A 27,426-nucleotide genomic window follows, 5' to 3' on the forward strand; every position below is an offset into this window, starting at 1 on the left:
CTTGCTTCAACTTGGGAGGGAGGGAGACAAAGACACTTCCCTTTTTATATAGGAGAATAAGTGGGGCTGTTCTTTTTAGGAAATGACAAAGAAAAAGCAAGGCCCCAGCCCTTCATAATATGTGGGTATAAATAGCTGCCAAAGTAAATGGTGAGTGTGAGGAGGTAGTACAAATACTTCTGTGCAAATTCCATCTCTTTTGCACAGTGGTGATCAAAATGTTCAAAGAAACCTTCAAGTTTGTGAAAGTGAATTGGAGAATCTGTTTGAGTTGGGGGTTTTTTTAATCGTGATGCAATTGTCCTTTTGGTTTTTAATCACTGTTTGCTATGTGGTTTGTGGTGATTGTGACGGCTACCTTGAGTTCTTGTTTGACCAGAGAATTTTAAAATATTTTTTAAATATACAAAGGAGACGATGATGATGGAAACAATACTTGGGAAAGAGCTTATCTGATATTGTCAGGCATATTCTCGTGTGCATTCCTGATTTGCAGGCCTTTGTCTCACACACCGCAGTCCACAGTGCAAAATATTCTTGGAGCTCTCCCAGGTTTATACAAACTAAAAACAGTTTTTGTAATGTTCAAAAGTGGCTGTGGTGAAAAGCATGTAATTCCCCCCACCAAGAACTTCTACTCTAAAGTCCATAACCGTAATTAGCCAGAGTATTTGATGTATGCCGATTGTTTTAGGTGTTTGGCTTCTAAAAGATTCTCTGGGAGGATTTGCTTTCTTTCCTACTGTGCCCCACTGTCCACATTTTTGCTTCTGTTCTTCTCGGTTCAGTAATGAGCACTAGGTGTGTGCTTTGGTAGCACCAAAGCGGAATGAGCCTCACTTTCGTGTTGGTGCTGCTCACAGCACGGCCGCCTCTGATCAGTAGACTTCCTGTGTGTAGGGTGTTCCTTTAGGAGAAGCCAAGCCCTGTGCTGGGGACTGGAGAGCCGGGGCAGGGTGCTGCGGGAAGTGTGCATGGAAAGGGCTGGGAGGGCTAGTCCCTCTAAGTGCTTTAATCTGAGGGAAAGCACTTGGCAAGACTACTCCTCCCAGCATGCCCCACAACCCAAAGTGTGCTCAGAGATGGCCATACTGCGAGTAGTCATTCAGATTTGGCACTGCCAAAGCAGAGGCCTAATGAACACCTACCATTAATTCCTCCCTCCCCCCCCGCCCACCCCCACTAAAATAGCTGTCATAGAACACATTCTCGTTCCATGCCTCCCAGTTTCCTTACATATATTATTCATTGTTTGTTTTTAGGGTCTGGGACCTGGATGGAAACTTGAGGGCTTGTTTTGTTCTGCGTTCTCCTGGAATGAGTGTGGGCTGGCATCCTGAAGATGTATTCAAGGTTAGTACATGTTAGACATTCCTTAACTGTCTGAATTTTTTTCATTCTTAAGTCAGCCGGTCAAATGACAAATACAGTGGTTTCATGTGAAAATTCCCTTTGATGAACAACTTGGGGGTAGGTAAGTTGTCCTCACTGAGTAGGCTCCCCAAAACATTTTCACAGCATATTGAAGAACAGGGAGATCACATGGCACCTTTTTCAGAATTCCATATCTCATGAAAGAAGTGTTGTTACTGAGGTGAGGAAAACAAAGCACTCATTGTTATGACTTTCAAATAGGATGGCTTCACATGATGGGAGGAGAGCTGGTCTTGTTGAAACAAGCATGAATTGTCTCCTTTGCTAAGCAGGGTCTGCCCTGGTTTGCATTTGAATGGGAAACAACATATGTGCTCTGTAAAATATTCCCCTTAGGGGATGGGGCTGCTCTGGGAGGAGCATCTGCATGCTTGCATGTAGAAGGTTCCCTCCTGGCATCTCCAAGATAGGGCTGAGACTCCTGCCTGCAACTTTGGAGAAGCCACTGCCAGTCTGAGTAGACAATACTAAGCTAGATGGACCAGTGGTCTGACTTGGTATAGGACAGCTTCCTCTGTTCCTATGACACAGGAAATGGTGGATCACCAGTTCCTGGTGCTCAGTGGCAAGCCCAACTTGTGGCAGGGTGGGGCAAAGAGAGGAGATATGCCAACATACCACCAAGAAAGGTGGAAATCAAATGTAAAACCCCATACTGTATCTATGTCTCCTGAAGAATTATAATCTACAAGTGGCTTCATACAATGTGGGAAATGGTACAAGGTCATTTCTTGGAGCTTGGCAGCAAGCCTGACTTGTGGTGATGGGGATATGTCAACATTGGTTGTGGCATCTGAACCCGCCAAAGTTGGCATATTTTGCCCTACTTGTGGTTCTAAACCTGACCTGACATCTGTAGCCCCAAGACTTGAAGCTGGATGTTTTTGCACAAAAATGTGCAGGACTGGGGTGGGTGTGGGTGGAGGATTATGGCTCACCTTAGTATCCAGCAATTATTTGCATTGCACATGCTGTCTCAAGTTCTCTGGCCTACAAAGAGGGGGAGACTGTATCTCATCTCTCTCTCTTTGCATTGTGCCTTGGAAGCCCTTGGAATGCCTCCAGACTGGAGTGCAAAATCACGTGAAACTTGGCCTCATCACCAAGTTCCAAGGGAGTGGGGCAAAGTTTTGTCTCTGAGTTCATCCTGATCTTTAGAGACACTCAAAAGACTTCCAACGCACATAGTAAAATCAGGGAGTTGTCCCCTCCTCTTGTCCAAGCTCCAGACTCAGGGGAAAGGTGGGGTCCATCTCTAACTTCATAGAACCTGGATGTCTTCAAAGCTCAGTATGAAGTCAGAGATAAGTCTCATAGCTGTAAGTACTGTTGTTGTTTCAGCATTAATATCAAGAATATATCAAAAGACACTATATATGAATTTGCCTCAGCTATACATAACATCACAATCCTATGCATTTTTACTCAGAAGTCCATCCCAATGTGGTCACTGGAGCTTACTCCTTAGTAAGTGTGTTTAGGAAAGTTTGCCGTTTCTCAAATGTTGGTGTAACCGACCTGTTTACTTTCTGTTCTAGTTGATGGTTGCAGAGAAGAATGGAACCATACGGTTCTATGATCTTGTGACCCAGCAGGCCATTTTGTCTCTCACAACTGATCAAACACCACTGATGTCAGCTCACTGGTGCTTAAAAAATACTTTTAGAGTTGGAGCAGTTGCTGGAAATGACTGGTTTATCTGGAACATAACTCGATCTAGGTAATGCAAGCTTCAAGGCAACATTTTCAGTATTTATTATTAAAAGGTGGTTGTGTTTTATTTTGTTAAACATGTACAAAATATTCCATCTGACTCTCCTCTGCAGCCTGCATGTTCCCACCTCTGAATTGTAGCACAAGCCTTATGTTAATTAACTCAGCAAATGGTAGGGAAGAGCACAAATGTAAAAGAAAAGATAGGAAGATGCTGTAATGTCTAGGAGATGGTGTACTGAATCAATTGATCTTAACTGCAGAGTGCATTACCCAACTGCAGTTGCTAATTTGAATACATGTCTGAACAATATACTAATATATATACATACTGTACTGTGCATAATAAAGGACAAACCTAAAGATTATGCGGAGCTACACAATGCACGGAAAAGCACTTTATGTTACCTAGAAATCAATGGTTGCTTTTCCAGTGTTGATTGCAATGTCAGCCAATCTTTATTACTGTCTTAGGCCAGCATAAACTAAAAGGAGCATGTAACAAGTAGTATTAAAAGCAAAAAGGAACTGTAAAATTGCTAAAGCAGTAATATCAGAACTATACAGTAACAGGTGGTATTAAAAGCAGTTAAAAACGGTAGGATTGCAATGTGCATCTTGGCCTTGTGCATTAACAGTCTTTCTCCTTACTGCATCCATATAATCTGTGATATAAAGAAAAGTTATACACACTATTTTATCAGCAATCTTTGCATGCACTTCCAAAACTTGGATTACAATCCTATGTGCCTATACCTGGGAATAAGCCCCATTTTGGAACGTATTTCTGCAGGAACATGCATACTGGTACCCATGTGTGGTGCTTTTAAAATTATATTGGCACACAGCATTTTCATGCTATCTCTGTGCCAGCCATTTTACTAATAATGTTTGTTTAAGACTAGATAAACAGGCTTTTCTCTTTGTGATCTCAGAATGATGTTGCACAGCCTAAAGTTGTCTAGCCTGTGGGGCTTTATTATTGTCTTAGGAACTAAAGTGTGGGCATCACAGAATGATTTCTTATGATTTTTATTGCAGTTATCCTTTGGAAAAGAGACCTGTTCATGCAGATAGAGCAAGATTGTTCAGGTATTTTGATTTTTTTAATATTCATTTGTACTAAACTGATCTTGCATCTGACAAACGGGCTACGGTCCATGAATAACCTTTTAAGGTACTACAAGACTCATCAGTGTGGGGTCCTAAATCATAGCCCCTCAAAGGTTAAAAATAGCCTCCATGTGCCCAACGTCAGTTTAAATTGCATAGAGACCTCCAGTCATGCCATTTTTCCTTTAAAGTTCTACTCTAAATTAATGGTTAATTTTTCCCTGTTTCTATCAATAACAGAAAATAGACTGAAATGGGATGCAAAGGGAGAACTATGAGATAACTTAATTTGACATCATGTCAGGACCAGCCTTAGGGGTGAGCAAGCCACACTGTTGCCCAGGGCACCTACCTGATGGGGGCACCAAGTTGAACTTGGTGGCTTACTCTTTGCTGAGTGTATTGTTTGCAGTAGGGATGTGCCAAAACACGATTTGGCGTCCGAATTGCAACACAATCCCTTTAAAACGGAGGGCTTCCACAGCCCCTTGAACATAGAGGAGAGCAGGTCCATCCCTGCTCCTCCTCCTGCTCGCCGCCATTGCTGTACTCATGGCACTGCCCCCCAGCTATCAATGTGCACTGGTGGCACTCTCCCCCAGCTGCCCCCACGTAGTGCTGATGTGTGGGGGCAGCTGGGGGAGAGAGTTGCCAGCACACGCTGATAGCTGGGGGGAGTGCCGCAAGCACGGCAATGGCGGCGAGCAGAGGAGGAGCAGACATGGACCTGCTCTCCTCCGTGTTCAAGGGGCTGTGGAAGCCCTCCATTTTAAAGGGATCGGGCTGAGATTCAGACACCCTATCACGATTCGAGCACATCCCTATTAAGAAGAAAGACATACTTATGAACTTACAATGGGAGGGTGCCAAAGGCACTCTTCATCCAGAGCACTATTTATCCTAGGGCCAGCCCTAAGGTATACTTTTTTCATATTTGTATATCTGATCGTGCCATGGATTTGCTTCACTTTGTAGGGCAGAAATGTATACAAAGCGTTCAGTAGGGATATGCACGGAACCGTTTGGCGTTCCATTCTAGGAGCACCGAATCGGTTTCGTGGACTGGCATTCGAGCCGGTTTGAAGGGTGAGGGGATGAATAATTTTAATGGCAGGGGAGCTCTTACCCCTCCCACCACATTTCCCCCGCCGGCGCTGTGTATTCAAATAGTTCGGCGGGGCAGCAACCTACCTCCCTGCCGCCCCACTGCTTCCTCGGACTGGAAGTTCCTGGTGCACTTGCACACATTGCACGTACAGTACGACACACACACGTACAACATGCACACATGCACTGGGAACTTCCAGTCACTTCTGGTCCGAGGAAGCAACTGGGCGGCAGGGAGGTATGCTGCCCCCCCGCCACTGGACAGTTTGAATACACAGCACCAGCAGGGGAAATGCAGTGGGAGGGGTAAGAGCACCCTCCCCCACCCTTAAAATTATCTTCCACCACACACATTTTCAGACCGGCAGGCACTGGTTCCGTGCATATCCATAGCATTCAGTGCCTGCATTATCTGTTGCAGATCAAAGTTTCTGCCTTGGCTTTTATGTGTTTAGGTGGTCCAGAGTCAATGAAGACTTGTTTGCTACTACTGGCTATCCAGGCAAAATGACCAGTCAGCTCCTAGTTCATCATTTAGGACATCCTCAGGTAAAGGTTTTGCGAGTCTGAGATGGGAGGATCAGTCTTGCTTTCTTCCAAATTATAAATTGCTCTTTCTAAGAAGAAAACATGATGACAACACTGATTAAATAGTGTCCAAGGTGGGGAGGGGCGTTCCCATTTTTCATTTTGTGTCTCAAGATGAATACAGAGGGACTTGATGTACTTTGAAACTTCCTTATCGGAACATCTCGGGGAACATTGTCTGCAATTGCAGTGTCCAGAATCACGGAGAATGAAAAGCACATAGGCTGGAATCCAAAGAGCTACTTTGGATGTGCTCAAGGGATTGGGCATGCCTAGTTGCCTGTTGGACTGACTTGCTTTACACAACAACTGCCACCCCACCCCCGCCATGCCACATTAGAAATTGCTTTTGCCTCCGTTTTAAAATCAGTTTGCCCTATGACATGGAGCCCTGCTGTTCCAAAAACGCAAGCCCAACATCCCCTTTGGATTTCAATTGTAGCTGTGAAGGCTATTAAGTACATTTAATACTTAATAGCCTTCACCATTGGATTAAATTGGCTTTAAACTATAGCAGGCAATTTAGAGGTTTTGTGGCATTGTCACTCTTGCTGGAATGGCATTTGGAGAATCCGCCTTAATAGTACCGGTGTTCAGTTTTGACAATAATTTGCTGGTTGTGCGGTCCTAAGGTCCCTTCTAAATTCTGGCATTTGTGGCTCCGTATGCAGGCTAGGGATGTGCACGGAACCGGCGGGAGCCGGCTCAAAGGTGGGGGTGGGATAACTTTAAGGGTGGTGGAGAGTGCATTTGCCCCTCCCTCCACTTTCCCCCCACCAGTGCTGGCTTGTCCAGCAGGGCGGCAGCATACCTCCTTGCCGCTCCGTCCGCTCTTTAGACCAGAAGAAGACGGAAATAGCTTGCACACATCCCATACATGCCTGACGTGCACACATCCGTGAGCTACTTCTGCCTACTTCTGGTCCAAAGAGTGGATGGGGCGACAGGGAGATACGCCACTGCCCCCTGGACCAGTTTTCCATCCAGCACTGGTGGGGGAAAGCGGAGGGAGGGGTAAGTGTACCCTCCCCTGCCCTTAAAGTTATCCCACCCCTTCCAGCAAACTCTTCGAACCAGCCAGTGTTAGAACCTGTTTGGAGGCTTGTAAAAGGGCCTCTGAACAGATTCATGCACATCCCTAATGCAAGGTGTCTGTCTGTCTGTCTGCCATTTTTCCATGAAAAATTGCGGGAGAACTTTTTTCAAGAAAGAGCATCAAAATGACTCTTTTCAGCAAAATGGTGGCTGAAATGACCATGGAGTCCATTTCCAGCCACCTAGGAGCCATGGATACACTGATCTTAACCCTTTTTTACCTTGCATACTAAGGTTGGTTCTCCATTGCCCAACCACAAATGTGCAAAACAAGGTCTACCTGTATTCAGAAGGTTGCACAAGCTTTTTTGCATTTATATTGGGTTCAGTATTGGTGAGTTGTTCTGAGAAAACTTGTCTGGCATGGCTCATCTCTTGGTCAGAGGTCAACACAAGAATTACTCTCCTGGGTCAGACTTTAAACCGAGTGCCACCATTGGCCAGCTAGCTGAGTATTGTTTACATTGATCGGCAGTGGTTCTCCAGGGATTCATGCAGGGATTTTTCCCAGTCCCGTACCTAGAGATGCCAAGAATTCAACCAGAGACCTTCTGTATGGAGTTTGGGGGTGGAGCATCTACTTTGCATTCAGCGGGCCCCAGAATCCCTGGCATCTCTACTTAGAGGTGGGGAAGACTCCCATGTGAAACCCTGGAGAGATGCTGCCAGTCAATGTAGGAAATACCAAGCTAAATGGACCAAATGGTCTTGCTCTGTGTAAGGCAGTTTCATAATTTCCATCTATTTCCCAGCATAATCTCCAACACTGGCCAGCCAGATATACCTGTATATTCACAAGCTGCCCATGGCTGAGAGAGTCCTCCATTGTTGTTTATCCCCAGCATCCAGCAATCTCAGAGAAACAGAATTTCAGTATACAGAATGGGGTGCTGGCTTTTGTTTGTGTGGAAGGTTTGTTTTGTTGCGAGTTCTTGGGTTACAGAATGGACAGTGCAAGTGAAACCGCTGCAGATGTACACATTTCCATTTATTCTTGGATTCATACATACAACAAACTGTGCAGAAGTAATAGACTCCGAACCAGACTTAACATGAAGCAGTTGCTTCCGCTGACAGACTGTAGATGCTGTGCCAGTCCTGCAGCATGAAATTTAGGAGGGTGGCCCGTCCCATTCACTTCTGAATGAGGTTTGTGCTGGAAACTTTCCCAGTGGATTGTCAACCTAATAACCAATTCTTTGTGAAAGTTTTTTTTATTTTCCTCTGGCTGCTCCTTGCATGTTTTACAGCAAGGTCCCCTGAACTCTATGAAATCAATTTTGACAGCAAATGCAGTGCAGAAAGTGGTGGCTTGGTCATGGGGTATCTGCTGAATAATTATTTAAAGATGAATAATATATTTTTTTAAATGGTGTCCTGTTTTTTCTTTCCCTATAGCCCATCCTTATTGGTTCTGCACCTGTGGGATCTGGCTTGACCTGGCATAGGACCCTTCCGTTATGCGCTATGGGTGGAGATCATAAACTCTTTTTCTGGGTGACCGAAATGTAAACATTTGTACATGGTTAATGTCTTGGCAAGGAATAGTTCATCAGAAGAAATTTCATTTATTTTAGATCACTGTTTACTAGCCAAATTATACAGGTTCTAAATGACCAATGCTAAATACAAGGAACAAAGCACATTGGCTGGTATGTTTGTTTTAATCGCAGATGCAATCAGCTCTATTAAAGCAGGCTGTTCCCCCCCCAAAAGACCATTTTGTAATAAAAGGTTATGTGTATTTATTTTTCTCACCTTTCAGGCAGCCTGACTGACTAACAGGACTAAAATTCAAGTTGCAAAGTTATATATGGTGGCGGCAATGTGCCAGGGAGCACTACTTTATTTTTATTATTTCTACAGTGCATTCATTGTACGTGAATTTCTACCAAGTTTTGTGGGCAAAATAAACAGGTCCCTATCTGAAAGGAACTTACAATCTAAAATAGACAATAGGAAAAGCAGCAAGAGGAAGAAACGTTTCGAGTGGTTGGTTAAAGTGGCCAAGCAAATGCTGTTGCATATACTTAAAGTTTGTTTGCATTTGGGAATGAGGATTAAGCCATTCTGCATGGAATAAGCCAAAGGCCACACAAAATTGGTGGGTTTTAAGGACAGATTTGAAGGAGGGAAAGAGTTGGCGCTATTTAGGGAGGGAGTTCAACACATAAGGGGCAGCAAGGGAGAATGGATGGAGTAATTGAAGGGAGGAGGGGACCTTCAGTCGGTTGAGAATAGAGATGGAGGAGCAGAGGTCACAGGTGGAATCAAGGATGGACAAAGACTAAAACATAAGGAAAAAGGGAAAAGACAAGGCGAGGTTGTGGAGAGCTTTAATGGGAAAAACATAAGAAAAGTCCTGTTCTTATGTACCAGTCTAGTAGCCACTGATAGACCTGTCCTCCATGAATTCATCTAAGCCTCTTTCAAAGCTATCCAAGCTAGTGGCCATCTCCACATCCTGTGGCAGAGAATTCCATAGATTAATTGTGCAATGTGGAAGAGTACTTCCTTTTGTTGGTCCTAAATTTTCCGGCCTTCAGTTTCATGGGATGACCCCTGGTTCTAGTGTTGTGGAGAGCGAGACAAATCTCTCTGTTCACTCTTTCTACTCCATGCATAATTGTATACACCTCTATCATGTCACCCCGTAGTCACCTCTTTTCCAGACAAAAAGCCGCAGATGCTGTAGCCCTGCCTCATAAGGACAGTGCTCCAGGCCCCTGTTCACCTTAGTTGCCCTCTTCTTCACCTTTCCCAGTTCTACAATGTCCTCCTTAAGATACAGTGACCAGAACTGTACAAAGTATTCCAAATGTGGCCGCACCATAGATTTGTATAAGGGCATTATAATATAGGGATGTGCACAGATTGATTTTTTAAAATTCGATTTGTGCCTAAAACAAATCACCCCTGATTCGTTTTGTGTCCACAAATCACCCCAGATTCAATTTGTATTTGCTTCAATTCAATTGGGATTTGGACCGATTCAGACTACCTAACAAGGTCCTAGGGGCACCAACCAAATATGGTTGGTAGGTAAGTCCCCTTGGGTGCCACCTATCACCCAATTTTCAAAGCAGTGGAAACTTGATTGATTTTTAATGAATTTTCTTTAGTTTTTACTGATTTTGAACATCTCTGCATTAGGAAACAATGGGGATTCGAAGTTGTCATAGCCTAACCCTAACACAGATCCCCAGCTTTCATTTAAAAAAAAAAAAGCTCAACTCTAGCCCTTGTAGAAGTGGAGTTATGGAGCAAAATGTGCAGTCATTATTTTTCAAGTGTTTGGATTCTTTGGTGTATAACTTTTCCTCATAATGAATCCCTATGAGAATTCATTGCACATTTCTTCTGTCCATTTTGACTGTCACTGGACAGTGCCAACTGTCAACTGCCATGTGCTAACTACACCCCACCCCCCACCTGCAAGGTAGTGGGGTACTCATTTTAATTTTTAGGAATATTGAAATGTTTAGATTCTTTGGTGTCTAGTAGCTTTTCCTCATAATGAATCCCTATGAGGATTCATTATACACCTTCGTTTCTTCTGTTTAATTTGACTATCATTGGACAGTGGCAGCTGTCAACTGCCATGTTTCAACTGCAACACACACACACACACTGGGGTACTCACTTTATTTTTAGGTATTTTTGAAGTGTTTAGATTCTTTGGTGTCTTCATTACACATCTTCATTTCTTCTGTTCATTTTGACCCCACTGCTTTGCAGGTGGGAGTGGGGAATTTGTGCCATCCCATGTTCCAACTACCCCACAAGCCACTGGGTACTCAGTTTATATTTTAGGAATTTTTGAGGTATTTAGACTCTTTAGTATGTAATGAATTCTCATAGGGATTCATTATGAGGAAAGGTTATTAGACATCAAAGAGCCTAAACACTTGAAAAAAAAAACCCTAGATCATAAACTGAGTAGTACCCCACTGCTTTGTGGGTGGGAGTGGAGTGTAGTTGGCACATGGCAGTTGACAGTTGGCACTGTCCAAAAGAAATTCAAACTGAATAGAAGAAATGAAGGTGTGTATTGAATCCTCATAGGGATTCATTGAGGGGAAGTTATTATACACCAAAGAATCCAAACACTTGAAAAGTAGTGACCACACATTTTGCTCCATAACTCCACTTCTACAATAGCTAGAGCTTAGCTTTTTTTTTGCTTTTTTTTTTTTACTGAAAGCTGGGAATCTGGAGGAATTAATAGGAGGGATCCGAATCTCGAATCAATTCGATTTGGACCCGAATCTAGCTAATGGACCACAGGGGTGATTTGATTTGTCTCCAAATCACCCGGAGCAGCTAGATTTGGGTACAAATCGATTTGTACCCGAATCAGTTTGCACATCCCTAATAATATTAGCATTTTTATTTTCAGTCTCCTTCCTAATGATCCCTAGCAAGGTGTGGAGAGCCATACCCTGCTCACCACTCTGGGACACTGCTTATCAGGGGGGTCTGTTCCCCAAACTGGAGAGGTTAATAATTTTATAACTTTGTGGACCAGTTTTACTGAGAATGATGTTCTTATCTCTTCCTCCCTTTATCAAGCTTCTCCTGCCACCACCAAGCTCTTCTGACTTAGGTTTTTGTCCTGACAATCCCTTGGTAGTGTAGCTGAGGGCTGCATGGGGAGAAGTATAACTCACAGGACACTGAGTGAACTTTAAAATAAAACAAAGTCAGGTTTATTGATGTACAAGTAGCTTAAAAGTTTCTCTCTGCCAAAGCAGTGCTTTACAGGCGTAGTGGTTTCTATAACAATGTTTAAAACTTAATACTTCAACAGAGGCTAGATTTATAAGTTACTGAGGTGCCTGTGTTGGATACAACAAGTGTTCCCTGATTCCTAGCTCTTAAACAATTACCCTGGTTGAAGATCCATGTATATACCATATGCATCCAGCATTCATACATAAGTCATGCTAGTTAACCGGAGGTGATCACTGATGTGTACAACCTTAATACCCACCTGCCAGTATCGAGACCACTGACCCAGAGACCCTCACTAGAGATCCTATCCCAGGCCCTAACCATCCCTGTCACTGGCTCAGCCAAGCTCTATATGACTCTGTGAGCTACCACTTAGACAGTTTAACTGCCGCTCTCTGCTCCCTTCTAAGGAATCCCACCTGGAGGGCAGTTCCTTGGGCTTCAAAAGATGATTGACAGCTCTGGTGCTGCTGCCAACCATCACATATCCCCTCACTCATCCAGGTTTTTATCACCTGTGTCTATATACAGGACACTATTGAGATTTTTATATGGGGCAGTATTGAAATGTGCTAAATATTTATAATATAATCATCCATCCATCCATCAAACTTATATACTGCCCAAATTTTTGTCTCTGGGCAGTTAACATAAAACAAGTAGAACACATATAAAAGTTAAAACAAATCAACAGTTTAAAATCAACCATGAAATTAAAATTATATTGACCTGGCACATCTCCTGGATACATATGACATCATCACTGGAGAACCAGTGTGATGCACTGGATAAGGATGCTGGACAGACTGGTAAGATTCTGGTTCAAATCCTGATTCTAAATCCTTCATGGAGCTCATGGGTGGTCTTAGCCAAGACACACTCTTGGCCTGACTCACTTGATATAGCCACCGTGACTCAAAAACAGGATAACTTCCAAGTATGCTAGTCTGTGATAAATAAAATATGAGATAACTATCAAAGTAACCATTCATTCACTTGTGTGGTCAAACCTATTCCTCAATACTGATATGCATGTTTGTACTATCAAAAAGCAGCAAGCCAACTTGGCTCTGGAGTATTGAATCCTGTGTGAGGTGACCCGAGATACATCTAGCTATCTTTTTAGCCAGCTCTGAGATAATGAATCCACACTCATCAGCCTCTGCCAAATTACTCCCCTTCCCAATCTAATAAGAAAGAAAAGCTAACTAGAAACAGGAAAGAATGGAGTGCTAGTTTCAATGAGGAAATGCAAACGTATCTTAGATCTTGCTTAATGAGAGAATAATCCCTAGATTCCAGTAGTGGAAGAGAGAGAAACAGCAAGAATGCTGGCTTGTAACAAAACAAAGATCTCTAAACAGCATTGTCTCCTATGCTCTAGAACTGGGCTGCACAACTTTGGCCCTCCAGCTGCTGTTGGACTACAACTCCCATCAACCCTAGTCACAGTGGCCAGTAGTCAGGGATGATGGATATTGTAGTCCAGCAACAGCTGGAGGGCCAAAGTTGTATAGCCTTTCTCTAGGAGATGGTTTGCAAGAATAACCCTTGAAGAGAAATGGATCTAAATTTATAACTAGTATAACATCAGCATATGGGCTCTAGTAGAGCATCAGAATTACCAGTGCAGATCAGCTAGGAAGGTCTGGAGAGAGCTGCTCCCCACTGCAGTACGTGCACCCTAGTCCCGGTCTGTCCCCCACTCCCAGTTCTTTGAGGCAAGGAACATCAGGGAAGATGTGAAGCAGAGTATGGCAGAGGGAACTGACAGATGGCCAGAGGGGCTGTTGGCTGTTCTTTAAGTAGAGCCCAATTTGCATGGCTGTAGAAGTCCAGCACTGATGCAGCCTTGCTTCAGTAAAAGAAAAGATTTCCCTACAGAGAACTGATATGGCTGCAGACCAAAGCAGACAGACATTTTAACTAAATGATGCTCACATCATGTGTTTTCAATTAATATTGCCCTTTTCTAAGCAGGAAAGCCATATGCAGTGTGTCATGACCATTTTGTCACACGTTAACATTCTGATTGTATTACTTGTTTGATTAGCTGCCACAATTATAAAACAGCTACAATAAACTTTGCATCTTAAGTGTAGATTGGGAGTACTTTGTATATATGTTAATATTCCTTAAGTCCACAGATGTTATTTGCATCACCTGATACAATCTACCAAAAGGATTAGGCTGCTGTTATATTTGCTGTTATCACCTTATGAAAGAAACAAAAGCTGATGTGATCTCAAAACTCAAGCTTGGTGATGAACAGCTTTAAAATGACCAATTGAAACAATTTGCCTTTTTAAAGTATAGAAGCTTTAAAAAAATAAAATAAAATAGCAATTACTGGATGATCTAGTCGTGTGAAAGATTATAAGAAAAACTGTTAAAATGTTGCACAAACAATAATTTGTTGGACTATTTGTAAGACTCATCATTTGAGGTCTCCGTTGAATATGTGAGCTTTCACACATATTGAAAGCACTAAATTGGACCCAGAGGTTCCCATCCTCTGGTGAAAGGGCTCCTATCTCTAGAAGAAGACTCTTTTATTCAGAGAAAGGAACATTTGGATCCAATCCAATGTGTCTGAGGTGCTATGAAAAATTCTTTCTATGATAGTGCATCAGAGATGCAAGTCACGACATGATCCTCCTGCCAATAAAGTGATCAATTGTGCATGGATCAATCTTCAGAGTGCAATTGCAAAACAGAAACAATCATACAAATTGGGTCAAGTTCGCAGCAGTCCTAGATGTTGAGAGTGTTTCCTTGGAAACTAATATTAGGAGAAACATGCTAAATCTTTCCTTAAAACAATGCAGTGTCATAATGTTTAGATACATAAGCAGGAGGTGTCCTCTGTTTCTCTCAGAAGATTGTCGTTAGAAAGCCTGGACTAGCCTGATCGTGAAGCAAGGTGAAGCTCAGGCAGTGCATTTAGGTCCAATTTAGAGGTATGAAATTGTGTGCATAATATGCTTCCTCTCTGGCTCCAGCTTCTTGTGGCAGTGCAAGGGAATCACTTCAACATGTCACCAGACAATGTGGCTTGCATAATTGCATGCAGATTTTCTAGAGTATTTGTCTGGGGCAAAGCCTTCCCTTGCCACCCAGGGAAGGGGAGGAGCCCCAAACCAAATAGGATAGGTACTGTAGTTTGACCTTTCTTCCCTGGCCAGCAAGAAACTTGCTGATTTATCCTAGAATTCAAATTCTAGACCCATTTCAAACTGGTTTTCAGGCGGGCTATGGGGTGGAGACTGCCTTGGTCAGCTTGATGAATGATCTCCAATTGGGAATTGACAGAGGAAGTGTAACTCTGTTGGTCCTTTTGGATCTCTCGGCGGCTTTCGATACTATTGACCATAGGATCCTTCTGGAACGTCTGAGAGTGTTGGTGGTGGGAGGCACTGTTTTACAGTGGTTCCGCTCCTACCTCTCGGACAGATTCCAGATGGTGTCGATTGGAGACTGTTGCTCTTCTAGATCTGAGCTTAAGTATGGCGGCCCTCAAGGCTCCGTACTTTCTCCAGTGCTTTTTAACATCTACATGAAACCGCTGGGAGAGATCATCGGGGGATTTGGAGCTGGGTGTTACAAATACGCTGATGACACCCAGATCTACTTCTCCATGCCAACTTCTTCAGGAGCTGGCATATCCTCTCTAAATGCCTGCCTGGAAGCAGTAATGGGCTGGATGAGGGAGAATAAACTGAAGCTGAATCCAGATAAGACGGAGGTACTTATTGTGCGGGGTCAGAACTCCAGAGACTATTTTGATCTGCCTGTTCTAGATGGGGTCACACTCCCCAAAAGGAACAGGTACGCAGTCTGGGAGTACTTCTGGATTCACACCTCTCCCTGGTTTCTCAGGTTGAGGCAGTAGCCAGGGGTGCTTTCTATCAGCTCTGGCTGATATGCCAGTTGCGCCTGTTTCTTGAGATCAATGACCTCAAAACTGTGGTATATCTGTTGGTAACCTCCAGACTGGACTTTTGTAATGTGCTCTACGTGGGGCTGCCTTTGTATGTAGTCCAGAAACTTCAGTTGGTTCAGAATGCGGCAGCCAGGTTGGTCTCTGGGTCATCTTGGAGAAACCATGTTATTCCTTTACTGATAGAGTTACACTGGCTGCCAATAGGTTTCTGGACAAAATACAAAGTGCTAGTTACAAAGCCCTAAATGGGTTAGGCCCTGAGTATCTAAGAGAGCGTCTTCTTCATTACAAGCCCCACCGCCCATTGAGGTCATCTGAGGAGATCCGTCTCCAGTTGCCGCCGACTCATTTGGTGGCTACACAGAGACGGGCCTTCTCAGTCGCTGCCCCGAGATTGTGGAATGCGCTCCCTGCTGAGATACAATCCTCCCCATCTCTGGCAATTTTCAAAAAACACCTGAAAACCCATCTCTTCACCCAAGCTTACTCAGTTTCCTAAATTTTGGGGTTTTTAAAATCTGGTTTATTTTAAAATTCAAAACCTGATTTCGCGGGTTTTAATTACTGTAATGGTTTAATTCTTGTTTTAAAATGTTTTTAAATTGTTAGTTGTTATATTGTTTTTAATTTGTTTTAGCTCTTTACTGTTTTAGTGGTTTGTTTTAACTTTAAACTGCCCTGAGCCATTTTGGAAGGGCAGTATATAAATCAAACAAATAAATAATTAATAAATAAACAAAGCCGCCCAGTTCCCTCTGAGCATTTAGCTGTCCTGGTCTTCTGTGGCATCATGACAGCTTTAGGAAATGGCAGCCACAGAAGCCATGAATACCCACTTGGCTAGATCTACAGCAAAATCAAATCACTATGTGGCATCAGGAACAGGAGAGGGTTGGCCGAAAGGTTGGGAATACAATAATGGTTTACAGAGAGGGGCAGTTACAAGCTGATCAAGAGGTATTTTAAATCAGCATGAGTATTCTGCACATGATCACCTGTTGGTACAAAACAGACCCAGTTATGGTCATGCCCATAGGCTGTGAAACTGAAGAATCAGAGAGATATTTGAAAGAGAGCTTTTTTAGTAATTGGCGTTTGTTTTTGAAGATCAACTCATTTTTCCATTGGAAGCCTGTTAAAAGATAGAGGGCTGATGTGCTGAGATGTTTATTATACCAGCACTAAAGGCGCTATCATAAAAAGCCACCTTAAGTGGTGCAGCAGGGAAATGCTTGACTAACAAGCAGAAGGTTGCCGGTTCGAATCCCTGCTGGTACTATATTGGGCAGCAGCGATATAGGAAGATGCTGAAAGGCATCATCTCAGACTGCACAGGAGGAGGTAGTGGTAAACCCCTCCTGTATTCTACCAAAGAAAACTGCAAGGCTCTCTGGGCACCAGCAGTTGAAATCGACTTGACAGCACACTTTACTTTAAAGGTGCTATCATAGGAACATAAGAAGCTTCTTTATACCAAGTCAGTCCATCCATCTAGCTCATTATTGTCTGCACGGACTGGCAGCAGCTCTCCAAGGTTTCAGGAAGGGGTCTTTCCCAACCATACCTGTAGATGCTGCCAGGAATTGAACCTGGGAGATTCTGTGCGCAGAACAGATGATCTACCACTGAGCTATGGCCCTGTCTCCACATTAACAAAATCAGGGCCCACATGTAACTGATCTGGGTGGATGTTAGTTCCGTTTTAGTAACTCATGTCCTTTAAATAAAAGAAGAAGAAGAAATCCCATGCGGTGACATGTCCGTTCCTCAAATAGAAGCTTGCCAGAGTGTCTTTTGAATACACAGTCTTGGAGAACTTCATGGGAAATTGAGTGGGGTGGGGAGGATCTTCTACTTTCTGACCTTTTCAGCAATTCACTGAACTACTTTAGTAAACACAATTGTTGCCCTTATGGAGGATCAGGTGACGCCATGTCTGGAAATTGCCTTGGATCAGCTTTTTCTTTCTGTGTTACTTGCTGCTTATAGTATAGTTGTTTTGACTTCTATGCTGATTATTAAGGGAGCAACTTGGGAATTGTTACATTTATATAAGCATATGAAATTCATATAAACCATTGCAAGGCACAAGCCGGCCTGCCTGCCAGTTTTCTTGGCTATTCCGATTACCGATAATTAAAGTGAGCTGTTGAAGAGAAGGTCCATTTTTTTATTTGATCTCAGTGACTTGGTGCCAAAGAGTATTATTATCCATCATAGAATCATTCTTTTATGTCATAAAGCTCAAATCTTTCTGATTCTTCCATGTTTTTATGGGTGCTGGAGACCATTTTGACCTTTCTACTAACATTGTTTTTATGGCTAAATTCCACAGCAGTTTCACTCCCCACTACCACCATGTTGTTGCTAACACTTGAAAAAGACTGTCCTGCAGTTGCACTGCACATCTTTGGTAAGAGAGGTATTATCCTTGGTGGAAAAATAGCAGGGGCCTAGCAAGGTCAGTGGGGGCCTGTGTTCAAGAAATGGACATCAGGACCCCCCTTTTCACAACACCACTAAAAAAAATTTACTTTGTTTTTTACTCTTTTTAAAACTTGCTGCCACCCCTCCTCCTGCTGCCGCTGCCCCTGTCGCTTCTCGTCCCACCTCTTGTCTCCTACCCCACCACTCCTCACCCCGCCTCTTGGTAGCTGGTTTGCACAGCAGGGGTGGGGCTGGCTTCTCTTCCCGCTCAAATGAGGAGAGAAGCCATAGAACCCATTACCACTGTGCAACCAGCTACAAAATGGAGGGCAGACATGCACCCAGATTAGGCATCGGGACACATGCACACCTTCCATGGTTGCTGGCTCACACAGCGCTGATAGGAGTGAGGCGAGGAGCCATGGAATGCCTCCCATTGCTGGGCAAACTGGCTACTGAGCAGCGGGAGTGAGGAGGGCGGAAGGCAAGCTGTGGCAAAGGAGGGCAGCAGGGGGCAAGCTGTGGTGGAAAGGAGTGGGAAGGAGCAGGAGTACAGGGGCCTGTGCTCACGGGGACACCTTTGAATATTGGTAACTTCACCCCTGTCGAATAGTTCTGGGCCCTACAGTTGCCACTGCCTTTTTTCCCTGAGCTTGCTCCTTTGGGCCTTTACAAACAACTCAGCACAGAGAGAAATAGCAGGTGTGGTTTTTATTTTATTTTATTTATATACCGTCCCATACAAAAAAGTTCCTGGGCAGTTCACAATATAAACCATTAAAACAATTTAAAATTCAATTTTTAAAACTCTCAAACCAAAGCTTTAAAACTATAAACTAAAAGCCTGACTAAACAGGTATGTTTTTAGGTCCTTAAAAACATTCAGAGAAGGGGAAACTCTAACTTCATTAGGAAGTGCATTCCAGAATCCCGGGGCAACTCGAGAAAAGGCCCAGTTTTGAGTCGCCAACAACTGAGCTGGTGGCAATCGGAACTGGACCTCCCCAGATTATCTTAACAGGAAGTGGGGTTGGTGAAGAAGGAGGCACTCTGTTAAATACCTTGGACCCAAGCCATAGGGCTTTATAGGTAATAATCAGCACTTTGTATTTTGCCCGAAAACCTATTGGCAGCTAGTGTAGTTCTTTTTAAATGGGTGTAATGTCATCTTTTTGGGCAACCCCAGAGACCAACCTGGCTGCTGCATTCTGTACTAACTGCAATTTCTGGACTGCGTACAAAGGCAGCCCAACGCAGAGCGCATTGCAGTAGTCAAGACTGGATGTTACCATCAAATGCACCACTGTTTTAAGGTCGTTTATCTCCAGAAATGGACGTAGCTGGCAAATCAGCCAAAGCTGATAAAAAGCACTCCTGAGCACTGCCTCAACCTGAGAAATCAGGGAGAGGTTTGGGTCCAGAAGTACTCCCAGACTATGTACCTGCTCTTTCCAGGGGAGTGCAACCCCATCCAGAACAGGCAGATCTAAACCACTTCCTAAGTCTTGACCTCCCACAGTGAGTATCTCTGTCTTGCTTGGATTCAGCCTCAGTTTGTTCTCCCTCATCCAGTCCATTACTGCCTCCAGTCAGGCATTTAAGGAAGTTAAGCCATTTCCTGATGAAGTTGACATGGAGAAATAGATTTTGGTGTCATCAGCATACTGATAACACCCTGTACCAAATCCCCTGATCTCTCTCAGTGGTTTCATGTAGATGTTAAAAAGCATTGGGGACGGTATGGAGCCTTGTGGGACTCCATACCAGAGCGCTTGTTTTGAAGAGCAACAGTCTCCAAGTGACACCATCTGGAACCTACCCGAGAGGTAGAACCACTGCAAAGCCGTGCCTCTCACTCCCAACCCCTTCAGGTGCCGCAGAAGAATATCATGGTTGATGGTACTGAAAGCTGCCGAGAGATCCAAAAGGTTTTCTCCACCACTTAATTCTTTGCCAGGAATAACTTCACCTGCTTGTCAAAATGATACACTAGCAATTAAATGGGTGCAGAATTAGGACCCAGAAGGTTAAAGACACAGGAGCGGGGGTCATTAAAAACAACAACGGGCAACTCTATTGATTTCTAAGTCTACAGCTATTTAATTACGTGTGTATCATTTTGACAAGAATCTCTTTTGAAAGTAATTACCACCCTCTACAGTTTGTTTGAATATATTAGCCGAGAATTGTTTGAATGCTTGTTTTATATTATTTGCCAGATTCTTAAAAAACAAAAAACTTTTATGAGGGATGAAATTGCTTCAATAATATTTCAAAATAGTTTGAATCCTTTAAGAGGATTGGTATACTTTTATCATATATTCATGTTGCACCATCAGTATACACAACACTTTGCAGTTACATAGGCAAAATAGCTAGGCCGTTTTCTGCCCCCAAAGATCTTAGTCTAAAACTGTAATTTGAGTTCATCACTGTCTTTCAGGAGAGCCCTTAAAATCTATCTGTTTGGCCTGGCCTTCCAGGGTTTTTAAACTACTGTAAACTGTTTTAAATGGTTGCCCTGGTTTTCCAGGGTTTTTAGCTGTTTGAATGTGTTTAATTGGTTTTATTTTGTTTTTATAGTTTTGATTTTAATTGTTAACTGGTTTTAATTGGTTTTATGCTGTTGTAAACCGCTCTGAGCCATTTTGGAATATAAACCGCCTTGAGCCATTTGTGGGACGGGGGAGGTGTATATAAATTGAATGAATGAATGAAGAAATAGATAAATCAATCAATCAGACAGTGGGGGAAACAAGAGTGGGAGGGGAAAGCAAGTGGTGTTGAATGTGGGCAAATGCCATTACACATAGTTAAAGCCATACAGAACAGGTATGTTTCATGTGGATGGGGCTCATTCCTGGGTCCGCTTAACCAATCAGTAGATAGATACTTTATTTATGGCCAAAGGCCAAAACATTAACCAATCAGTCAGACACAAGGATTGGGAATTATTAATTGAGGCTTTATTGCTCTGCAGTCAGCAACAGGTAATCAGTAGGCTCATTCTCTCAAACCGATTACAGTTTGGTTACAGGTGCATTTTCTAAACACATCAATTTGAAGGAAGGCGGAGAGGTGGCATCACATATATGTTCAGGGAGGGTTTCCATGTGTATGGGGAAGCAAGAGAGAATGGACAGAGTAGCTCAAGAGAGTAGAAGACTTTCAGCTGGCTGAAATTAGCATTGCAAGAACAGAGGTCATGGGCAGGGGCCATAATGAGAAACAAAGGACAGGGTGGAGCAAGATCCTAGAGAGCTTGTAAATTTTTCTTTTCCTCAAATTTGCCTTGCTATTTCATGTTTATGCCATGTGGGGTGTTCTCAGAAATTGCATCTGAACACCTTTGAAACTCTAGTGGTTTGGGGCATGTGTACACTTTTAACATGTTTTTAACATGCATGTGTACACTTTTAACAAAGCACTCTTCCAGTGGGTCAAAGTGATCAGTCTCAATGGGATCCAGAAGGCAAATGCTGCTCACTATGTCATTTGAAAGCAGCATAATCGTTGCATGCAGTTTCTCCTGTCTTAACGTGTAGTATTTGGAGAAAGTGATATTGCAACTTTCTCTCATGTACACACAGTTCTTAAAAGCAAAGAAAGCCTTTGCCATATTGAGTCTGGCACCCTACTCTCAGGTATAAGTACACTCGTACACTCAGGCACTCAGGTATAAATATTGACATGTAGGGTCAACTGAACCTTAGAAGTGTGTGTCTTATTAAGGAGCGGTGGGGATCCTATATTGCCATATGAATATGCAGGGTCCTTTGCTCTTCCTCACCAGTTCTGCTCTCAGCCCTGCTAGTGATTCAGGGGCAGGGCCTTTTCAATGGCAGCCCCCAGCTTTGGAATATCCTGCCAAAGGAGCTTTGCCAATCTTTCTCCCCTAGGAGTTTTTAAAAGAGCTTGAAAATCCTCCTCTTCTGAGAGGTGTTTTAAAACCGTTTTTAATTCAGTTTTACCCAGTTTTACTTAGTTGTTGCTCCTAGCTTTTGCTGGTGTTTTCTTTTAATTGTGTTTGTCAGCAATGTACTGGGGTAAAAATATTTTAAAATTGGCATTCAGCTCTGCTTACTTTGCTGATCAGAATACCTGTGTCCCCCTAGACTGTAGAAATATGGGCGTGCGGGTTGTTTCTTTTTTATTTCCATGTGCTTCTGTGTCCTTATGTTTCTCGATGAGAAGTCTGATATTTTTGAAATTCTTTGTAGCTGAGATTAGCCGGGAGTTAATTTTTAGTCTAAATGACCTCGCGTAGTTTATTGCATGTGAGTTGTTTTGTTTTGTTTTTTAATATAATGCGTAACTGCAGCGCAATCGCCTCTGCCATGTTTACTGAGAAATCAGTCTCACTTAAGTTCAGTAGAAACGTGGACAACACGTGCGCAGCATAGGGGGCACCGAAAAGAAGCAGCTGTCCCTCCACCTAAGTAGTTTGCCCCTCCATCCATTGCTGGAGCACCGCGGCGACTTGAAGAAAGAGTACTTTAGGTTTATGTTTAGGGTGCGGAGTCCTGATGAAATACATCATTACTTATCTTTCAGAGATCAAGCGTGTGGCACAAAGTACACCAAACACCCAGAGAAGCACTTTGTCCATACCTGCTCCCGCCCCCCACCGCCCCGCTGTCCGCCACACCCACCCCGGACCGGTGTACATAGTTTCTGTAACCCCGAATCTGAAACTCGGTTACATAAAATCCCTCCTTCACTTATCCGATACGCGCCCCCCCCGCCCCCAGAGGGCTAGTTTTCTTGTTTTCTCTCCGGATCAAGTCTTATTTAGACAATGTGTTTCCAGACATCTGGGGGCCGTGAAAAACATATGCAAGAACAGTTCGCTTTGGAGTGGACAATGTGCGCCAGAATAATTACTGGAGGAGACAGAAAGAGAAAGAAGACGCCTAGTTCACACCCATTTAAAGCGAGATTTCAATTTGACAAGAGTCTTCCCCGGGGATGGCCGACTTCCAGCTGTTGTTGGACCACAACCTCCATCAGCCACTCCACACCAGCAATACATTTGGGCTGGGGATGATGGGAGTTGTAGTCCAACACCTCAGAGCCTCAGGTTGACCACCCCCGATTTCCGGGTCGCTGAACTACAATCCCCATGATGCAACGCGGCCCGGCATGCAACACAACAGTCTCTCCTCGCTTCCTACGTGCTCCACCTCCTCTTCCCGCTGCTGAAGGGACTGAGAGTCACGAGGAAATCACTTCCGGCGACAGGAGTCAAGAGACGGACGTGGATAAGCTGTTTTTCTGTTGCTAGTGTTATTCTATGGGAGGCTGACAGCCGCCGCTGGGGATGGATGAGGACGGGTTGCCCCTCGTAGGTTCCGGCATCGACCTGACCAAGGTACAGGCTGCTGTAGTTTCCTCCTGACTTCCACTGGGGAGGCTGGTGGAGGGTCCCGTTTTTCCAGCTTGGACTGAGGCGTGGGGAGTGAATTTACTCGCTCTCCTTTCCTTGATTTGATTTATTTCCAAAAAAATATATATATGAGATTTGTTCTCAGCCCATGTCAGGTCGATATACAATATATTCAAAGCAGTAAAATACGACACACCCACGCACACAGTTCTGGTCACCATACTTCCAAAAAAAGGACAATATATTTTTGGACCAGCAAGAGGAAGTACTTTTTCACACAATGCATAATTAACCTATGGAATTTTCTGCCACAAGATGTGGTGACAGCCACCAGCCTGGATGGCTTTTAAGAATGACTTAGATAAATTCATGGAGAAAGACAAGGCTATCAATGGAGACTAGTCACTAGTCTGACTAGTCCATCTCCAACCTAAGAGGCAAGATGTCTCTGAATACCAGTTGCAGGGGAGCAACAGCAGGAGAGTGGTCCTGCCTGTGGGCTTTTTGGAGGCATCTGGTGGGCCACAGTGTGAAACGGGTCACCCCAACTTCCAGATTGTTTATGAACTAGTTAAAGAGCACTGGTCCCAGTTCCGATCCCTGGGGGATCCCACTTCCTACCTTCCTCCATTGTTTCCTGTCCTTCAACTGGTTACCGATCCACACATGAGTCTGTCTCCTTATTCCATGACTGCTAGGTTTACTCAAGAACCGTTGGTGGGGAACTTTGTCAAAAGCTTTTTTGCTCAACCAGTTCCATGTTCCTGAAGGTGCTAGTGCCATGTGGTTAATTTCACTTGGCTGCAATAGAGGGAGAGATGAGACAGCACGGTCTGTTCAATCAGCCTGAGTGGAACTAGTTGCCATATAGCTCTTACCTTACAGAACTGTCTCCATCAGTGGTTTTTCCTGGTGGTTATAACGTATGCAATGCTAATTAAGAGAGTGCCACCTCCTTCATGAACCCTGCAGCCTATTAACATCTTCTGGGGTAACCACAACATCGCCAGTTGTAGTTACCACTGGTTCGTTTGGTGACCTAAAACTGGGTCTTCTCTAGGGTTCCCCCAGGACTCTGGAACATGCTCCCAAATGAAATCATAACCTTCTCATTTCTAGCAGTTTTAAAGTGACTTTTGAAAATGCACCTGTTTTATCAGGCTTTTGTTTATATCATTTTAAAGTTTTATTGATGGTTATTTTAATTTATGTGATTTAAGGTTTTAATTGTTCTGGTGGTTTAATTTGCAAATTGCCCAGAGATTTTATATGAGCTGTGTATAAATGTGATAACTAATGTACGAACCAGTACCTGGGTTTTCTTGTTCTTCCTCTTCCCTTTCCAGAAAGACTATACAAATGTCATACCAGGGTTCCCTGAAGGAAGAATCTTCAAAATTGTTGCCCTAAATCGGGGCTGTGCAATTTCAGCCTTCCAACTGCTCTTGGACTACAGCTGCCATCATCCTTGTCTCTTGGCCACTGTGGTTGGGTATGATGGAAGTTGTCATCCAGCAACAGCTGTAGGCCTGAAGCTGTGCAGCCCTACCCTAGATAAAGAGCTGTGTGGGAAAGCCGTAATGCTACGTGTGACTGGATACCACAGCAACATTAGTGATGGAAGATGAAGGCAGGTGTTGCAGATAGAGTGGAAAAAAATCATGCAGGAATATTTGACCCATTAAGAAAGCTCATTTCTGACCTTTTGCTGTGGTGGCTTACTGCATTTTGATCAAGTAAGTAGGAGCTCTGAGCCTAAACCTTGGGAGAATATTTTTCTGTGCCAGACCATATTGTCAGAAGGGTCTTGTGTGCCATGCCACATGCTGAAGAGGAGAGGGTGGGGACGTAATAAACTGTGAAGGAAAATTCCTTCTTTAATAGATTTTCCGAAAGCATCAGATTAAAATTTCCCATAAGCTGCCATTGAAATATCCTGTGATAAATGCCTACCATAAAATTACTTGCCCATTTTTAAAATGTAAGTGTCACTTGATAGACAAATAATAGTGCAACATGAAATCTAACATATATGAAGCAAAATCAAAGCATGTTCAAAATATGGGGGAGCCAGTTGGCTAAGCTTCTTCACCTCAGAAAAAGTTGTAGAGGTTGCACTAAGTATGTGTAACTGCAATACTTACACGTCCTTCCTCTGCTTACCTCTGCATCCATTTTCTTCCCCTGTTATCTTGCTTGTGTCATATTCTAGACTGTAAGCCCCTTCGAAGAGGGACCAGTTCTCTCATTCTTTGTAAAGCACCAGATATACAGGTGGCAGTATATACAGAAATAATCTTGCTATAATAGTATTTTCTTGTGTTTATTACACAATGCAGGTTCCAGCCATTCAGCAGAAGAGAACAGTGGCATTCCTAAACCAATTTGTGGTTCACACTGTTCAGTTCCTTAACAGATTTTCTACAGTTTGTGAAGAGGTATGTATACATTGTATCTTATCGTTTGTGTGCATGTGTGCGTGCATGCACATGCGTGCTACATTTGCATAGCTTGCTGTTGGTTTGCATTGTGCTTTGCCACTTGATGGAATTTCAGCACAGTCCAAAAGCAGAAGAATCCAGATCTACAAACTCATTCCCTGCTTTGAATCTCTGTAAGATGCACTTAAAGTAGATGAATGCCTTACATAAGGCAAATACTCGGAGCTGAGCTGTTTCTTGGAGTGTAATACAAAAGAACATGGAGATTGGAAACTTTTCATTTCTGTACAGTGGGTTGTATCCAAACTGCGTCTACTGCTTGTGCAAGGAGAAGTCATTTTAGATGATCCCCCTTCCTTCTCCAGTCTTTGGCATCTCTGAAACTAAGCCCTGAGGGCTGGGGACTCTCAGGAATGGAATGGTTTGTGGCATCAGGGGCTTAAGCGAAAAGGAGAGAATCGGTGAATGCCACCCTCTTCCCCACCCCTGCATGCACACACACTTCCACCATTAGAAGTTCTCTGATGAGCACAATGCAGTTTAGATACAACCCAGTAGAATTTGTAGCTTTCTCTGTGCTAAATTCCTGCTTGCAGCTGTGAATGTGGGTACATGACCACATGGAGGAAGATTAGGTGGGGTCAGTTATACAGGTTGAGTACCCCTTATCTGGACTGTTTGGGACCAGCAGTGTTCCGGATTTCTGACTTTTCTGGATTTTGGAGTCTACATTTTTGGAGTCTACAGTACAGGGTACAGGCAGAACTCTCACAAGAGTGTGCAAGAGTTCCAGCAGCAAGCAATAATGGTGGCAGCCAGGAGGTGGACAGCTGAAGAGGTGGGAGGTGGCGGCGGCAGGACAGCCTGGCCTGGCCCTGATGGAGGGGAGCAGCGGGACAGCCCTGGCCCTGGGGAAGGCGGCTTGACTAAAATTTTTAAGTGAGCTGAGGCAGGGGTTTTTTGTTTGTTACGGCGTGGTGTCTGGATTTCGGAGCATTTCGGATGTCCGGATAAGGGATACTCGACCTGTATATTCAGTGTCCTGGCAGCCATCCCTGTGATCATAGCTGCACTTTTTTCTAACCGCTTCCATGGTTCGTGCTGACCTTTCTCCACTGATGGAGGTTTGCTGGTTCAGAGTCCATTTATCCTTCAGTGAGGAAACCCTGATTGCCTACACATTTGCTTCTTTGGCATTTGAGGGTCTGGTGTGGGAAGGGGCAGTGGTACAGCATCTACTTTGCATGCAGAAAGCCCTGGGTTAAATCTCTGGCATCTCCGGGTGAGGCTGGAGAAAACATTTCCTGAAACCTTGGAAAGCCAGTCAGTGTAGATAGACAATACTGAGCTAGATGGATCAATGGTCTAACCCTGTATAATGTCGCTTCCTATGTAGTAGGTAGATTCTTTGTGTAGATGTGGGTGCCCATTTTCAGGAGCTTCAA

At 43.6% G+C, this 27,426-nt stretch overlaps 2 protein-coding genes across 4 annotated transcripts in view; both read left to right on the forward strand.

Moving 5' to 3' along the window:
• NUP37 (nucleoporin 37) overlaps positions 1-8,807 on the forward strand; it is a 28,687-nt gene extending 19,880 nt beyond the window's left edge. For both annotated transcript variants that reach the window (XM_053253737.1, XM_053253738.1), the window contains exons 6-10: positions 1,263-1,353; positions 2,973-3,154; positions 4,189-4,239; positions 5,823-5,916; positions 8,449-8,807. In XM_053253737.1, the coding sequence (XP_053109712.1) occupies positions 1,263-1,353; positions 2,973-3,154; positions 4,189-4,239; positions 5,823-5,916; positions 8,449-8,562 (532 nt within the window). In that variant the 3' untranslated portion in view covers positions 8,563-8,807. The remainder of the gene's footprint in view (positions 1-1,262; positions 1,354-2,972; positions 3,155-4,188; positions 4,240-5,822; positions 5,917-8,448) is intronic.
• Positions 8,808-23,324: 14,517 nt separating this feature from the next.
• Positions 23,325-27,426, forward strand: part of WASHC3 (WASH complex subunit 3) — a 30,362-nt gene continuing 26,260 nt past the window's right edge. The window contains exons 1-2 of one of the 2 annotated variants that reach the window (XM_053256964.1): positions 23,325-23,525; positions 25,880-25,978. In XM_053256964.1, coding sequence (XP_053112939.1) covers positions 23,475-23,525; positions 25,880-25,978 — 150 coding nt within the window. In that variant the 5' untranslated portion in view covers positions 23,325-23,474. The remainder of the gene's footprint in view (positions 23,526-25,879; positions 25,979-27,426) is intronic. The other variant, XM_053256963.1, reaches the window with a different exon arrangement.

Source organism: Hemicordylus capensis, chromosome 5 (genome assembly GCF_027244095.1).
Source record: "Hemicordylus capensis ecotype Gifberg chromosome 5, rHemCap1.1.pri, whole genome shotgun sequence".
In the NCBI taxonomy this organism is placed as follows: Eukaryota; Metazoa; Chordata; class Lepidosauria; order Squamata; family Cordylidae; genus Hemicordylus; species Hemicordylus capensis.